Here is a 15858-nt window from a genome sequence, read left to right on the forward strand (position 1 = left end):
TGTGTGCTGGGGAGATGGATAGGCAGTCACAGGGGGGGTTTGAGTCGGTCAGTGTCAGTCCTATTTATTGAGTGCTTACCGTGAGCACAGCACTGTACTAAGCGCTTGGGAGAGGACAAACATCCATTCCCTGCCCGTCACGAGCTGACAGACTAGAGGGGGAGACAGACATGAAGAGAAATGAATAGAGTGGGTGGAGAGCACTGGACTGAGCGCTGGGGAGAGTCCAATACGACAATAGAATAGACCCCTTCCCTGAACGCAAAGAGCCGACATTCCAGAGGGCGAGACGGACAGGAAGAGAAATCGACGTCCTGTGTGCAGAGCACTGGGCTGAGCGCTTGGGAGAGTCCAGTACCACATAATAGACCCATTCCCTGCCCGCAAGGGGCTGACGGTCTCGGGGGGACGCGGGGGAGACGACCATGAAGAGAAGGGTTTTGAGGAGGGGGAGACATTTTAGGAGAGCGTCCGGGGCGGGGGGAAGGGCCGGTCCGGCGAGGGGGAGAGGCTGGAGGCAGGGAGGTCAGGGAGGAGGCCATCGCAGAAATGAGGCCGGGAGAGGAATCCGGGCTTGGTAGGGGGCGTGGGGGTTGGAATAGGGGGGTCTCTAGGAGGGGAGGGGGAGGGAATGGGGGGGGTCTCGGGAGGAAGCGGCTTCTTGGGTCCCCGATGGGGGAGGGGAAGGGAGGCGAAAGGGAAAGCGAAAGAGGTCCGGGGGGGCCGAAGGGGGTTTCGGTTTTCTTCCCTCGGACCTTCTCCTCTTCCTCCTCCTCTTGCACCCTCGGACGCCTCTTTGCACCCCCAAGAGCCTCCTGTACCCCCAGACTTCTCTCTGCACCCCCCAAACCTTCCCGCACCCCTAGACGTCTCTCCGCCTGCCCCCCCCCCCCAACCTCCCGCAGCCCCGGGCGTCTCTGCGGACCCCCCGGACGTCTCTCTGCACCCGCAAAAGCCTTCTGCACCTCCGGACGTCTCCGCGCACCCCCTCGGACGCCCCTCTGCGCCCCCAAAAGCCTCCTGCACCCCCGGCCGTCTCTGCACATCCTTCGGACGTCTCTCTGCATCCCCAAGTCTTTCTCGCACGCCCTCGGACGTCTCTGCACCCTCCAAAACCTCCTGCGGCCCCGGCCGTCTCTGCACACGCCTCGGACGTCTCCCTGCACCCCCGCGAGCCCCCCGCACCCCCGGACGACGCCCCCCCTCATTTTGGGGGGGTCTCATGGCGGAGGGCGGGGGTCCCCTGCGCCTGAAGGCCTGGATGGTGGCTCAGATCGAGAGCGGCCGCTACCCGGGCCTGCGCTGGGAGGAGGAGGAGGAGGGACAGGAGGAGGAGGAGGGAGAGGAGGAAGGCGGGGGTCGCGGCGCGGGTCGCCCCGGACACAAGACCCTGTTCCGCCTGCCCTGGAAACACGCCGCCAAGCAGGGCTACCGACCCCAGCAGGACGCCGCCCTTTTCAGGGTATCCGGGGGGCGCGGGGGAGGTCCGGGGGGGGGGGGGGTCCCCAGGAGGGAGGGGTCGCGCCCCCCGACCTCCCCCAGGTCACCTCCCCCCCCTCCCCAAACTCTTCCCTCTCCCTCCTCCGCCTCATCTGCTCTCTCCTGCCTCCCAGTCGATCCCTCCATCGCTCCACCCATCGATGGTTTCGAGCGAGAGCTTAGGGTGCGCAGGGCACTGGACTAAGCGCTGGGGAGGGTCCCATAGAGCAATAGAACAGACGCCCTGCCCACGGGGAGCCGACGGTCCAGAGGGGGAGACGGACGGGAAGAGAAATCAATCCGCAGGGTCCCGAGGGAGCGGGGGATTTCATTCGATCGGTCCTACTTATTGAGCGCTTAACTGTGTGCCGAACACTACCAAGGGGGATCCTTTCCCCCTTCTTATCGTCTCCCTCCTCCCCCATGGTGTAGTCCCCGGCCTGAGAGTCAGAAAGTCCTGGGTTCTAATCCGGCCGCCACCCCTTGTCTGCCGGGTGACCTTGGGCCAGTCACTTCCCTTCTCTGGGCCTCAGTAACCTCATCTGTCAAATGGGGATGGAGACCGTGAGCCCCACGGGGGACAGGGCCTGCGTCCGACCCGATTAGCTGTCTCCACCCCGGCGCTTAGTACAGGTGCCGGGCACGTAGTTAAGCGCTTAACAAATCCCATCGTTATTCATGTTGTTATTCTCTCCCTTCTGCGTTCTCCTTCCCTTCTATCCTCTCCCTCTACCCATTCCCTCCCCGATTCCTTCAGCCTTTTTCCTAATGGTATTTGTTAAGCGCTTCCTATGCGCCAGGCACTGTAGTAAGCGCTGGGGGAGATACGAGGTGATTAGGTCGGACCCAGTCCGTGTCCCCCGTCTTCATCCCCGTTTTCCAGAGGAGGGAACTGAGGCTCAGAGAAGGGAAGTGTTCAGTCACCCAGAAGACAAATGGCAGAGTCGGGTTGAGAACCCAGGTCCTCTTCCACCTCTTCCTCCTCCTCCTCCTCCTCCTCCCTCTCTCCTCCTCCTTCTCCTCTTCCACCTCTTTCTCCTCTTCCTCCTCATCCCTCTCTCCCCCCTTCCTTCTCTTTCTCCTCCTCTTCCACCTCTTTCTCCTTCTCCTCTCCCTCCTCCTTATATTCTTCCGTCTCCTCCTCTTCCTCCTTCTCCTCCTCTCCCTCTTCCTCCTCTTCCCCTTGTTCTGCCTCCATCCTCCTGTTTCCCATTTCCCCAGTGCCCCCCGCCCATCCCTTCCAGCAAACCCGGGGAGGAGGGTGAGGCCCAGGAGAGGCCTGGTGGGTTTTCCAAAGTAACCTCCCCCCGCCCCCGCCCCCGCGCCCCTGTCCCTGTGCCTCCCCCGCAGGCCTGGGCCATCTACAAGGGCAAGTACCGGGAGGGTGCGGATAAAGCGGATCCGTCCACCTGGAAGACGCGTCTACGCTGCGCCCTCAACAAGAGCGCGGATTTCCAGGAGGTCCCGGAGAGGAGCCAGCTGGACATCTCCGACCCCTACAAGGTCTATCAGATCGTCTCCGCCAGCCCCCACGCTCCGGGTACGCCCCCAGCCCCCTCCAGCCAGCCCACCCCCCACCTCTGCACCCCGCCCTTCTTCTCTCTGGAGAAGGTCCAGGCCTAATCCACCCCCACCAAAAAAAGCCCTCCCGGGTTTTCCCTTTTTCTTCTCCCATCGTCTCTGATCCCGGCTCTGCCATTTGTCTGCCGTATGACCTTGGATAAGTCACTTCCCTGGGCCTCCGTTCCCTCATCTGTAAAACGGGGATGGAGCCGGTGAGCACCATGGAGGAATGGGACTGTGACCGACCCGATTTGCTTGGATTCGCTTTACAATGTCCAGGCCCTGGCACATTGTAAGCGCTTAACAAATACTACTATTATTATTATTATTCTCTGGCCTCCGTTCCCTGCTCTGTAAAACGGGGATGGAGGCCCTGAGCCCTCTGCAGGACAGGGACTGTGTCCAACCCGATTTGCTTGGATCCATCCCAGGGCTCAGTACAGCGCCTCGCACATAGTAGTCGCTTAACAAGATCATCGGACGGGATGCACACTGACCCACCCGCAGTCGGAGGGGGAGGGAGAAGAGGGGGGAAACTGAGGCCCAGCGAGCGCCCGGCTCCAGGCCAGTGGTTTGTCCCGGTGGCCCCGCCGAGCAGCGTTTCCCCGAGGAGGGGGACGGTGAGGGTTGGACCCGGGGGGGTTGAGGCTTCTCTCTCTCTCTGTCTCTCCCCAGAGCCGGCGAGGGGCGGCCGCCCCAAGACCCTCCATCCGGAAACTGCTCAGGTGGGAGCCCCCTCCCCACTCTCCTCCCCTCTGGATCCCCCTCCCCAAATCGCCATCACCCTTGGTATTTATCGAGTGCCTTACTGTGTGCAGAGCACCGTGCTGAGCGCTTGCGAGAGTCCAGTAGAGTTAGTGGTCACGGCTCCTGGCCGCAAGGAGCTGACAAGTCTGCTAGGTGCAGAGCACTGGTTTAGGCGCTCGGGAGAGGACATCATTCAATCCTATTTACTGAGCGCTTTCTGTGTGCACAGCACCGTCCCGAGCGCTTGGGAGAGTCCAAAAGAGCAGTAAACGGATACATTCCCCGCCCATAACGAGCTTGCGCTCTCCTGCCCTCTCTCCAGGTGAAAAGGGACCGTGAATTAGGCACCAAGGATGAGAAATTGGCGGGGGTCCCTCAGCGCCCCTCTTTCCAACCGGATGCCTCCTTCCCCAGCCCATCCGCTGACCACAGTAAGAAAGACCCCTCCCCACCCGCCATTCCGAAGAGCAGCGCGGCTTAATGGGTAGAGCCCGGGGCTGGGAGTCCAGAGGACCCGAGTCTCATCCCGGCTCCGCCCCCTTGTCTGCCGTGTGTGACCCCGGACAAGTCACTTCACCTCTCGGGGCTTCCGCTCCCTCATCTGTAAAATGGACCCAGGGCCCGTCCCACATGGGGTTCGCAGTCTAAAGCGGGAGGGGGACACACGGATTGAATCCCCAATTTAGAGATGAGGGAACTGAGGCCCAGAGAAGGGAAACGCGGAGCACTGCGCTGAGCGTTTGGGAGAATCCGGTAGAGTGAGTAGACGCCATACCTGCCCCGGAGGGGCTGACCGAAGCTCATGGGGAGACTCAAGGGAGTGGGGGGGGGGGAGAGGGGAGAGGAAGAGGGGGAAGAACTCCCTGGGGTCAGGGGTCATGACACCCACAAAAAGTTCTCACCAGCTGCCTCTGGGCTGCTCTCTCTCCCCTTCTTTTTCCCTGCGTCTTTCTCTCCCCTCGTTCTCTCTTTCTCTTTCTCTGTGTCTTTATCTCTGGTTCTCGGTTTTTCTTTCTCTGTGACTTTATCTCTGACTCTTTCTCTAACTCTGGTTTTTCTCTCTTTATCTCTGGTTCCCTCGCTTTTTCTTTCTCTGGTTCTCTCTGTGTCTTTCTGTCTCTCTGGTTCTCTCTTTCGCTCTCCTTTTTCTTTCTCTCTTTCTCTGTGTCTTTATCTCTGGTTCTGTGTCTTTCTGTATCTCTGGTTCTCTCTTTTTCTTTCTGTTTCTGTCTTTCCCTATCTCTGGTTCTCTCTGTCTTTCTCTCTCCCCTCTTTTTCTCTCTCTCTCTGCGTCTTTACCTTTGGTTATCTATCTCCTTTTTTTCTTTATTTTTTCCTCTCTCCCTCTTTCTCTATTTCTCTCTTCCTCTTTTTTCTTTTTCTTCTCTCCCTCTCACCCTTTTTTCTCTCCCTTTCTCTCTGTCACTTTCTCCCTCTCCCTTTTCCTATTTATATCTCCCTCTCCTGTCTTCCTCTTTTCCCTTTTCTCTCTTTATTTCACTTTTTCTCTTTTCCTCTTTCTGTGCGTCTTTATCTCTTCTTCTATTTTTCCTCCTCTCCCTCCCTCTCTCTTCCTCCTTTTTCTATTAATCATCTTTTAACAAATGCCATCATTATTCTCTCTCTCCCTCCTCCTTGTCTATTTATATCTACCTCTCCTTCTTTCTCCTTTTCTCTCCCCCTCCCTCCTTCACTTTTTATATTTACCTCTCCTTTCTCTTCTTCTGGCCTCTCTTCCTCTCTCATTATTCATCTCTCCCTATTTCTGTCTCCCTTTTTCTCTATTTCTCTTTCTACTTCTCTCCCTCTTCCTCTCTATTTCTCTCTCCCTCTGGGTCTCGCTCTTGGTCTCTCCGTCTCTGTCAGGGTATCAGCTGAAAGATGCCTTAAACAGCTGGAGTGCAGTCCCCAGCCCCCTGCAGCAGAGGAGCCCAGAAACTTCTCTTCTCAGCCCCAGTGAAGATATCAGTAATTCTGGTAAGAAATCCCTCAGGGTTTTTTTGTTGTTTTCTATTACTGTGGTATTTGTTATATGCTCCAGGCACTGGACTAAGCGCTGGGGGTGGAGACAAGCAAATCAAGTTGGACAACAGTCCCTGTCCCACCTGGGGCTCAGTCTCCATCCCCATTTTACAGATGAGGGAACTGAGGCCCGAAGGAGTGAAGTGACTGACCCAAGGTCACACAGCAGACGAGAGGTGGAGCCGGGATGAGAACCCAGGTCCTCTGCCTCCCAGGCCCGGCCTCTTTCTGCTAGACCAATCCAATGTCCTCCTCTGTAAAATGGGGATTCAATCCCTGGTCTCCTCTGATTTATGATGATAATAAAAATGGTATTTGTTAAGAGCTTACTATGTGCAAAGCACTGTTCTAAGCGCTGGAGCACTGTTATACTGTGAAGCCCGCGTGGGACAGGGACTGTATCCAACTTGATGAGCTTGGATGTACCCCAGTGCTTAGGCACATAGTAAGAGCTTAACAAATACCACAGCTATTGCTAGTCTTCTTTTTATCATTATTATTATTATTTGTCAGAGCTGTGTTTTTCCCTACCATCCCTCCCCCGCCCCACCCTCTCCCACCAACGGCTTTTTGTCCTCTACCTCGGAAGCCATTTTTTTTTTTTTTTTATGGCATCTGAAACTAATCCAAGCCGATCGGGTTGGACACGGTCCAGGTCCCTCACGGGGCTCGTCGTCTTAATCCCCATTTCACGGTCCAGGGAACCGGGGCCCAGAGTAGCGAAGGGACCGGCCCAAGGTCAGCCGGCGGACGAGCGGCGGAGCCGGGAGGAGAACCCAGGTCCCCTGACTCCCAGGCCGGGGCTCGACCCGCTGGGCCGCGCTGCCTCTCGGTTTCCGATCAGAGTCCGGCATCCCGCCCGGCCCGGCCCTGGGGACGAGTCCAACCGACGCCCCGCCATAAAACCGGCCTCGCCCCTTATAACGATGTGACCCGTCGCCCTTCCGGCCTCACCGGTGCCAAAGGCGAAGCGTTCCCGCCACGTGCTGAGCGCTTCAGGGAAGGTCTTCCCACGCCGAGCTTCCTGAGCCACTTCCCCCTGAACACGGCTGGAGCCGGCCCCACCTCCCGATACTGACAATAATAATAATAATAATGATAATCGTGGTACCTTTTCCGCCGTTACTATGTGCCAAGGCTGCCAGGCCCATGCTCTTTCCACTAGGCCTCACTGCATTCCTTGACAGTGAGGGTCACTGATCTGATTAGCTCGGATCTCCCCCGCCTCCCCCCCTTCCTAGTGTTTATCACAGGGCTCGGCCCTGTCTTAAGAGCGGCACGGCGTAGCAGATAGAGCCTGGTCCTGGGAGTATGGCGGCCGGGGGTTCTCAAGCCGACTCCGCCACTCGTCCGCTGGGTGACCTTGGGCAAGTCGCTTTACTTCTCCGGGCCTCAGTTCCCTCCTCTGTCAAACGGGGACGGAGACCGCGAGCCCCACTCGGGACGGGGACCGGGTCCGACCCCATTTGCTCTTATCCGCCCCGGCGCTCGCTACGGCGCCTGCCACGTAGTAAGCTCTTAACAGATGCCATCGTCACTATTCTCCGGGCCTCGGTTCCCTCCTCTGTCAAACGGGGAGGGAGACCGTGAGCCCCAGGTGGGACGGGGACCGGGTCCGACCCGAGCTGCCCGGCCCGGCTCCGCCCTGGCACTCGGCCCAGCGCCCGGCCCGTGGTGAGCGCCGAGCGGATGGCGGGATTCTTACGAGGGTTCTTCCCCGGGCACCGTCCCCGTCAGACTGCTGGCTTCACGTTCGCCTCTTCTACCGCAACGTGCTGGCGCGGGAGTGGACGACGCGGACGGCCGAGGGCTGCCGCCTGTCCTCCAGGCCCGAGCCCCCCGCCGACCGCCGCCTCTTCGGCCCCGCCCGGCTGGACCAGATGGCCTTCCCCCCGCCGCCCCGGCCGCTGGCGGCCCTCCTGCGGAGGCTCCTGCCCCATCTGGAAGGGGGGGTCCTGCTCTGGGTGGCCCCCGAGGGCGTCTTCGCCAAGCGCCAGTGCCAGGGCCGCGTCTACTGCGAGGGGCCGCTCGCCCCGGACCGCCAGCGCCCCAACAAGCTGGAGCGCGACAGGACCTACAAGCTCCTGGACACCCACAGCTTTCTGGAACGTGAGCGTCCGGGCCCGGGGGGAGGAGGTCAGAGGTCAGGCGGTGGGAGGTCATCCGGGGGGGGGGGGGGTGGGAGGTAAGAGGTCAGTCTGGGGTGGGAGTTGGAGGTCAGGTGGTGGGAGGTCAGAAGTCAGTCGGGGCCGGGAGGGCAGAGGTCAGCCGGGCGGGCGGGAGGTCCGGGGTCACCTGGAAGGGCGGGAGCTGGGAGGTCATCCGGGGGTGGGGGGGGAGGTAAGAGGTCAGTCCGGGGCGGGAGGTCGGAGGTCAGTCGGGGCGGGAGGCCGAGGTCAGCCGGGGCAGGCGGGAGGTCGGAGGTCATCGGTTTTTCTTCCTTTCTTTTCTGTCGGTCAGCGGTATTTATTGAGCGCTGGGGAGAGTCCAATAGAACAATAGAGCGGACACAGCCCCTGCCGCAAAGAGCCGACAGTCTAGAGCGGGAGATGGACACGAGTAGAAACAAATATAGTTACTGATCAGGAAATATAAGTGCTTTGAGGCTGGGATTTATGGTGTTTAAGTTGTTACTATGCGGCAGGCACCCTTCTAAGCCCTGGAGACGCATCGTGGCTCAGCGGGTAGAACCCCGGCCTGGGAGTCGGAAGGTCCTGGGTTCTCATCCCGGCTCCGCCACTCGTCAGCCGTGTCACCTTGGCCGAGTCCCTTCACTTCTGTGGACCTCGGTTCCCTCCTCTGTCAAATGGGGATGGAGTCCGTGAGCCCCGTGTGGGACAGGGCCTGGGTCCAACCCGATGATCTTTTATCTCCCCCGGCGCCCAGAACGGGGCCGGGCCCATAGTAAGCGCTTAACAAATACCACAATTAATTATATTATTAATGAGGGTCCCAGCGGGGGGTCTCCTGGGAACCCGGGCCGGCTGACCTCGTGTGTGGCTTTCCGGGGAAGGGGGTGGGGGGGAGTCCCGGGTCGGCGGGGAGCGGGCCTGACGGCCGGTGTCTGCCCATCCCAGAGCTGAGGGGCTTCCTGAGGAGGGGGGAGCCGCCCCCGCGCTACCGGATCCGCCTGTGTTTCGGAGAGGAGTTCCCCGCGCCGCCCGGACAGGACCCCAACAAGCTCATTATGGCCCACGTGAGTCGTCGTGGGAGGGAGGGGTTGGGGAGGGGACAGACAACCCCCTCTCCCCTGCCCCGCCCTCCCGCCTCTCCTCCTCCTAATACTAACGATGATGATGGTATCTGTTAAGCGCTCACTATGTGCCAAGCACCGTTCTAGGCGCTGGAAGAGATAACAAGATCATCGGTTTGTCCCGCGTGGGCCTCGGAGACTTAATCCCCATTTTGCAGAGGAGGGAACTGAGGCCCAGAGAAGTGACTTGCCCAAAGCCACCCAGCTGGCAAGTGGCGGAGCCGGGATGAGAACCCACGACCTCTGACTCCCGAGCCCGGGCTCTCCCCACTAAGCCACGCTGGTTCTCACGTCCCCCGTCTCTCTCCTCCTCTCTCCGTTTTCCTCCACCTCATCTTCTACCTCGCCCCTCCTCCGTCCTCTCTCTCCCATTCAGTGACATCTCTCCCGTGCCTCTCCTCCCTCACCCCTGACACCCGGCGGTCTCTCGGACGGTGGAGGAATCTGGGGTCCCCCCGGGGAATGGAAACGGGGTCTCCCAGGCCTCTCCCCCCTCCCTTCCCAAAAGGGTCCCTACTTTGTGTGTGTGTGTGTGGGTCCTCACATTCCCCAAAACCCCCCCCCAGACCCTACCCACCCAGGTTCCCCCTTCCTTTTTTGGGGGGACCGGATTAGAGCAGGACGCCTGGGTTTCCCTCCCTTCCTGACTGGTTGGGGCAGGAACCCCCCCCCCCCCGAAGTCCCTCTCCCCCACACCGACGCCCCCTCCCCTCGCCCCCCTTGCAGGTGGAGCCGGTGTTTGCTCGGGAGCTGGTCCTCCGCGCCCAGAGGCTCAGGACCACCCCCGTCGACCCCGAGGTCGCCCCCCAACTCTAAATCGGACGACTCGGACGCCGGGGACCCCCCCCCTTCCCCCCAGAAAGCCGGCCCCCCCATAAGAAAGGCTGTGACTTTTGCTCATCGCGGGCGGGGATCGTGTCTGTTCACTGCCGTGACGTCCTCTCCCAAACGCATAGTACAGCGCTCTGCACACGGTAGGCGCTCAATACGTACGATTGCCTAGTTGAAAATGATTTCTGCCCGTCTCCCTTGAGGGCAGGGATAGCGCCTAGCAACTCTACCACCGTGGACTCCTCCGAGCGCTCAGGGCGGTGCTCTGCACCCCCTATGCTCTATACATACGGATCGATTGACCCCCAAAAGCTCTTTAAGGGCAGGAATTGAGTTCCCTGAGACTGTCTTGGCCCAAACGCTCGGTACGGTGCTCCGCACGCAGTAAGCGCTCGATAAATACTACCGATGGATCGATTGTAAGCTCGACACCCCTTGAGGGCAAGGGTCCTAACGATTCTACGTCCTCCCCCGAGTGCTCCGCATAATTATAGTAATTACGGTGTTTAAGTGCTTACTATGTGCCAGGCACTGTTCTAAACCCAATAAATAAGATTGATTAAACACTCTCGTCGTGGGCAGGAGACCGTGTCTGTTGTGGATTCCCCCGGGCGCTTAATACAGTGCTTTGCACACAGTAAGCCCTCAAGCAACACCGCCGAATAAATCAATCGATACACCGATTGATTGATTAGTGATGGACGGATGGAGCTGAGGTCGTCAACAGGGTCTCATTTTCCCCAGAGTAATGAGCGCGGAATCTCACCTATACATTTATTTACATCGAGTCAGGAGTCTTGCTGTCCCACAAACCATCATTTCCCCCAGTGCTCGGCGGCGTCCCGGGGAAGGGGGTCCACTGAGGAGTCCGGGGGAGGGTCGACGGGTTTTCTTGGGGCCTTCTCACTCCTGGAGGATGGCGGGCGGAGGCCTGTGCCTTATCACTGACCCTTTTGTTTTAAAAAGATTTGTTAAGCGCTTACTACGTGCCAGACAGTGTACTGAGCGCTGGTGGGGCGATACAAGGTCGACAGGTTGTCCCAAGGTGAGGGTTCACGGTCATCATCCCCATCTGAGGCCCACAGAAGGGAGGGGACTGGGTCAAGGTCACACAGCAAAGGGTGGAGACTGGATTGGAACCCAGGGCTCTACCCGATAGGCCACCCTGCACGTGTCTGCTCAATCTGTTGGACTGGGCTCTCCCAAGCGCTGAGTCCGGGGCTCTGCACACAGTAAACGCTCAATAAATATCACCGATCGATTCCAAAGTGTCTTCCGGTTTTAATCTGGGGAGTAAGAGGTGATCGGGATAATATCTTTGTTTACGGGCAGGGGACCCAGCTGCTAATCCTCTTGGACTCTCCCAAGAACAGTGCTCTGCACACAGTGAGCCCTCAATAAATACAGCTGATTCGTATTGTACTCTCCCAAGCACTTAGAACAATGCTCCGCACATAAGTGCTCAATAGATACCATTGATTGATTATTATTGTAGTATTTGGATGTTTAATTGGCATTTATTAAGCGCTTTTTCTTCTACGTACCAGGCACGGTACTAAGCACTGGGGAAGAGAGAAACTGATGGCTCTCTAGACTTGTCAGCTTGTTATGGGCAGGGAAAGTGTCTGCTCATTCTGTTGGATTGGACTCTCTCAAGTGCTCAGTACAGCACTCTATACATAGTTAGCGCTCCCAAGTGATTGATCGACTAATCAGATGGGACACGGTCCAGGTCCTAATGGACCTCACGGGCTCAATCCCCATTTTACAGATGGGGGGACTGAGGCAGAGAAGTGATTTGCCCAAGGTCACCCAAAGACAAGGGGCTGAGCCAGGATTAGAACCCAGGCCCTTTGGACTCCCAGGCCCGAGCTCTAGCCACTAATAATAATGACAGCATTCGTTAAGCGCTTTTTATGTGCCAAGCACACTTCTAAGGGCTGGAGTAGGTACCAGCTGATCAGGTTGGACACAGTCTCTGCTTCAAATCAAAGCTTACTATGTGCCAAGCACCGTTCTAAATGCTGAGGGAGACAGCGGTTCATCAGGCGGGAACCAGTCCCTGTCCCACACGGGGATCCGTGTGGAGGGAGAACAGGGTTTGAACGCCCATTTTCCAGATGAGTCTCCTACTTACCTTTAAATAATGATGGTATTTGTTAAGCGCTTACTATGTGCCAAGCACTTTCCCGGTAAATTGTAAATTTCTCAAGGACCCCGTCTACTGACTCCACCGGACTCTCCCAAGCGGTCGGCCCAGCGCTCAGCACACAGTAGACTGTGTCAGCTCCTTGAGGGCAGGGACCGTGACTACTAAACTCTACCGGACTCTCCCAAGCGCTCAGTACGGAGCCCTGCACGCATTAGGTGCTCACTGAATATTACTGATTAATAAACAGCTTGGGGATGGAGACCGCGAGCCCCACGCGGGACGGGGACCGGGTCCAACCCCATTTGCTCATCTCCACCCCAGCGTTTTGTACAGCGCCTGGCACAGACTAAGGGCTCAATTAAGGCCGTCGTCATTATTAACTTGTAAACTCCTTGAGGGCCGGGATCATGTCGACTAATTCTAGCGGATTCTCCCAAGGGCTTAGTGTAGTGCTCTGCGCACCAAAGCTGCTCAGTAAATAAAAATTGATACTGTAGGTGTCAATCAATCGACATAACGTAAGCTCCTCGGGGGCAGGAGTCGCTCCTACTACCACCACCGCTTAATACAGTGCTCGGCCACCAGTAGATGCCCAGTCAATACTACTGATTGACAGCTCGGAAGCTCCCTGAGGACAAGGGATTCCATCTACTGCTTGACTCTCCCAAGTGCTCAGTGCAGTGTTCTGCACACCAAAGCTGCTCGATAAATATAACAGAGACTTTTGTAAAGTCACCGAGTGCACGGATGGCGTCTGTTGGACTCTCCCGAGCGCTCAGCACAGTGCTCCGCACACAGGAGACTGGCAGCTCCTTGAGGGCGGGGATGGCGTCTGCTCAGTCTATTGGACTCTCCCAAGCGCTCGATACAGTGCTCTGCAAACGGTAGATGCTCAATAAATACTATTGATTGCTTGTAAACTTCTTGAAGACAGGGAAGAGCTGCTTGACTCTCCCAGGTGTTCAGCACACCAAAGCTGCTCAATAAATACAACTGACTGCTAGGCTGTAAACTCCTTGAGGGGAGGGATCGTCGACTAAGTTTACTGGACTCTCCCAAGCGTTTAGGGCAGCGCTCTGCACAGTAATCTGTAAGCTCCTCGAGGGCGGGGATGGTGTCTACTCACTCTATTGGACGCTCCCCAGCGCTCAGTCCAGTGCTCTGCGCACAGGAGACCGTCAGCTTCTCGAGGGCAGGGATCGCGCCCGCTCAGCCTATCGGACTGACCCCGGCGCTCAGCACACCGCTGGCGCTCAAACAAAAATCCCGCGGATCGGGTGGACCGAGGGCCGGAGTAGCAGAAGCTGGAGCTCAAAGCGTTTTGCACATAGCGGGGGCCGGCTTGGGCTCGGATCGATCGATCGATCGGGACCTGGGGAGGGGGCAGAAGCGTGGGGGTGGCGGATCGTCCACGGTCACGGCGGCTGCCGCGGGACGCCCCCCTCCCCGGGTGGGACCCTCTAGCTCTCCGGCGGGTGGGGGGTCCGGCAGAAGCGGGGGGTGGGGTCCGGGTCGGAGGGAGCGGCGGCCTGGTCTGGAGCCGGGGGGGGTGGGGGGAGAGGGCGAGTCGTCCATCTTGGGGGGGACCCCCGCCCCATCCGCTGCCCGCCTCCCCCGGCCACAGGGCCTCCTCCCATGGCTTCCGGCGGGGAGGTTCCCCCATCGCCTCTCGTGGGGAGGGGGTTCTCCTAAGGGGCTCCCCCAGAGGACTCCATAATAGGGGTCCCCCAAAGGACTCCCCAATAGGGCCCAACTCAGGATTTCCCCAAAGGACTGCCCTAGAGGGTTCCCCTACAGGGCTCGCCCAAAGGGCCTCACATAGGGCCCACCTCACAGCTCCCCCAGAGGACTCCATAATAGGGTTCCCCTTCAGGGCTCCCCCAGAGGACCAAACAATAGGGCTCCCCAATAGGGCCCACCTCAGGATACCCCAAAGGACTCCCCTGGGGGTTCCCCTATAGGGTTCCCCCAAAGGACTCCATAATAGGGCTCCCTTCACAGGGCTCCACCATAGGACCCACCTCAGGATACCCCCAAAGGACTCCCCCTAAAGGGTTCCCCTATAGGAGCTCCCCTATAGGGGTCACCTATAGGGTTTCCCCTGAGGGTTCCCCCAGAGGCCTCCCCTCCACAGGGCTGCCCCTCAGGGCTGTACCAAAAGTGTCCCCTAGAGGGCGCCCTAAAGGACTCCCCTCCCAGCGCCCCCCCGAGAGCTCCCCCTAGTGGTGGCCCCCATCCGCCCGCCGCCGGCGGAGTTCTGCCCGGCTGCCTCCTCCTCCTCCTCTTCCTCCACCGCCGCCGCCGCCGGAGGTCTCCTCCCGGGCTGGGCGCTCAGACCCCGAGCGCCATGAGGGAGCCGGAGCTGCTGATCTTCTTGAAGCGGTTGGCGGCGCTCACGGCGATGAAGTTTTTCTGGGAGACAAAGGAACGGCCATCGCGGGCATCCGGCTCACTCCCCTCCCCCCAACGCGCAGGCGCAGGCGCAGCGGGCGAGGGGGCGGGGCCGCGGGGAAGGCCGCCTCTCGGTGACGTCAGAGAGCGCCCCGCGCGCAGGCGCGCCGGGGAAGGGGGCGGGGCCGCGCGGAAGCCGCCCCCCACCCAGGCGGAGCGGCTCCGGTGACGTCATAGTGGGCGTGGCCAGAGAACGTCTCCTCCAATCTCCTCCCCCCAACGGGGCGGCTCCCGGTGACGTCAGGATCCCCACGTGCGACAAAACGTGAGGGGGCGGGGCCACGGGAAAGCCCCCCTCCCGTCCCCATCTGTCCCACGTGACACAGGGAAGGGACGGGATTCTCACCCTCCCCACCAATCACAGCGCTCAACACAGTGCTTCCCACACAGTAGTAATAATAATAATAATAATAATAATAATAATAATAATAATAATAATAATAATAATAATAATGGCATTCGTTAAGCGCTTACTATGTGCCAAGCACTGTTAACTGTCAGGTCCTGGCGGGTGGGGGGGCGATTGGATCCACTCACTCTACTGGACTCTCCCTAGCGCTGAGCACAGTGCTCTGCACCCAGTAGTAGACTGTCAGCTCCTAGCGTGGGAGAGGATTGGCTCTGTTCCCTCTACTGACCTCTCCCCGGTGCTGAGCACAGTGCTCTGCCCAGGGTAGACGGTCAGCTCCTTGAGGGCGGGAATCGTGTCTGCTCAGTCTACTGGACTCTCCCCAGCGCTCAGCGCAGTGTTCTGCTCAGACCGCATTATTGATCGATTGACAGATCGATTGAGAGGGTGTCGTCGTCCTCTCCCGATGGGGGTCGTCCCCCACCCCCGGACCCTTCCCTCCCGGCCCCTCCTACCTTCCAGCGCCTCTTCATGACGTATTTCTTCAGCAAGATCTGGGATTTGAGGCGTCTATTGCAGCGCCTGGCCTTCTCCGCCAAGTCGTTGAGCCACGGGTGTTCAAGACACTGCGCCGCAGTCATCCTTTCGCTGTCCGGGGGGAGGGGACGGGAGAGACATGGGGGCGGGGCTCCAGTTTGGGCTCCTGGGGAGGTTCCCCCCCCCCCTTCCACCCTCTGCGCTTTGGGCCAGTCACTTCTCTGGGCTTCAGTTTCCTCCTCTGTAAAATGGGGACAGTGCTCTGCACATAGTAAGCGCTCAATAAATACTATTGAATGAATGAATACACCCGATCCTCTAGACTGCTCGGTGTGGGCAGGGATCGTGTCTGCTCGACCTGTTGGATTAGGGTCTCCTAATAATAATAATGATGATGGTATTTGTTAAGCGCTCACTATGTGCCAAACACTGTTCTAAGCGCTGGGGGAGATAGAAGGTGATCAGGTTGTCCCC

General features: G+C 58.8%; 1 protein-coding gene across 1 annotated transcript; it reads left to right on the top strand.

Moving 5' to 3' along the window:
* Positions 1-706: 706 nt before the first annotated feature.
* Positions 707-11317, top strand: LOC114806029 (interferon regulatory factor 4-like). Its single transcript, XM_029048714.1, has 8 exons — positions 707-1462; positions 2830-3019; positions 3718-3767; positions 4112-4220; positions 5656-5766; positions 7549-7920; positions 8889-9007; positions 9791-11317. Exons 1-8 carry the CDS (start codon positions 1223-1225, stop codon positions 9878-9880), a joined length of 1281 nt encoding a protein of 426 aa, XP_028904547.1. The 5' UTR covers positions 707-1222; the 3' UTR covers positions 9881-11317.
* The last annotated feature ends 4541 nt before the right edge of the window (positions 11318-15858 follow it).

The sequence above is a fragment of the Ornithorhynchus anatinus genome, chromosome 21, assembly GCF_004115215.2.
Source record: "Ornithorhynchus anatinus isolate Pmale09 chromosome 21, mOrnAna1.pri.v4, whole genome shotgun sequence".
NCBI lineage: Eukaryota > Metazoa > Chordata > Mammalia > Monotremata > Ornithorhynchidae > Ornithorhynchus > Ornithorhynchus anatinus.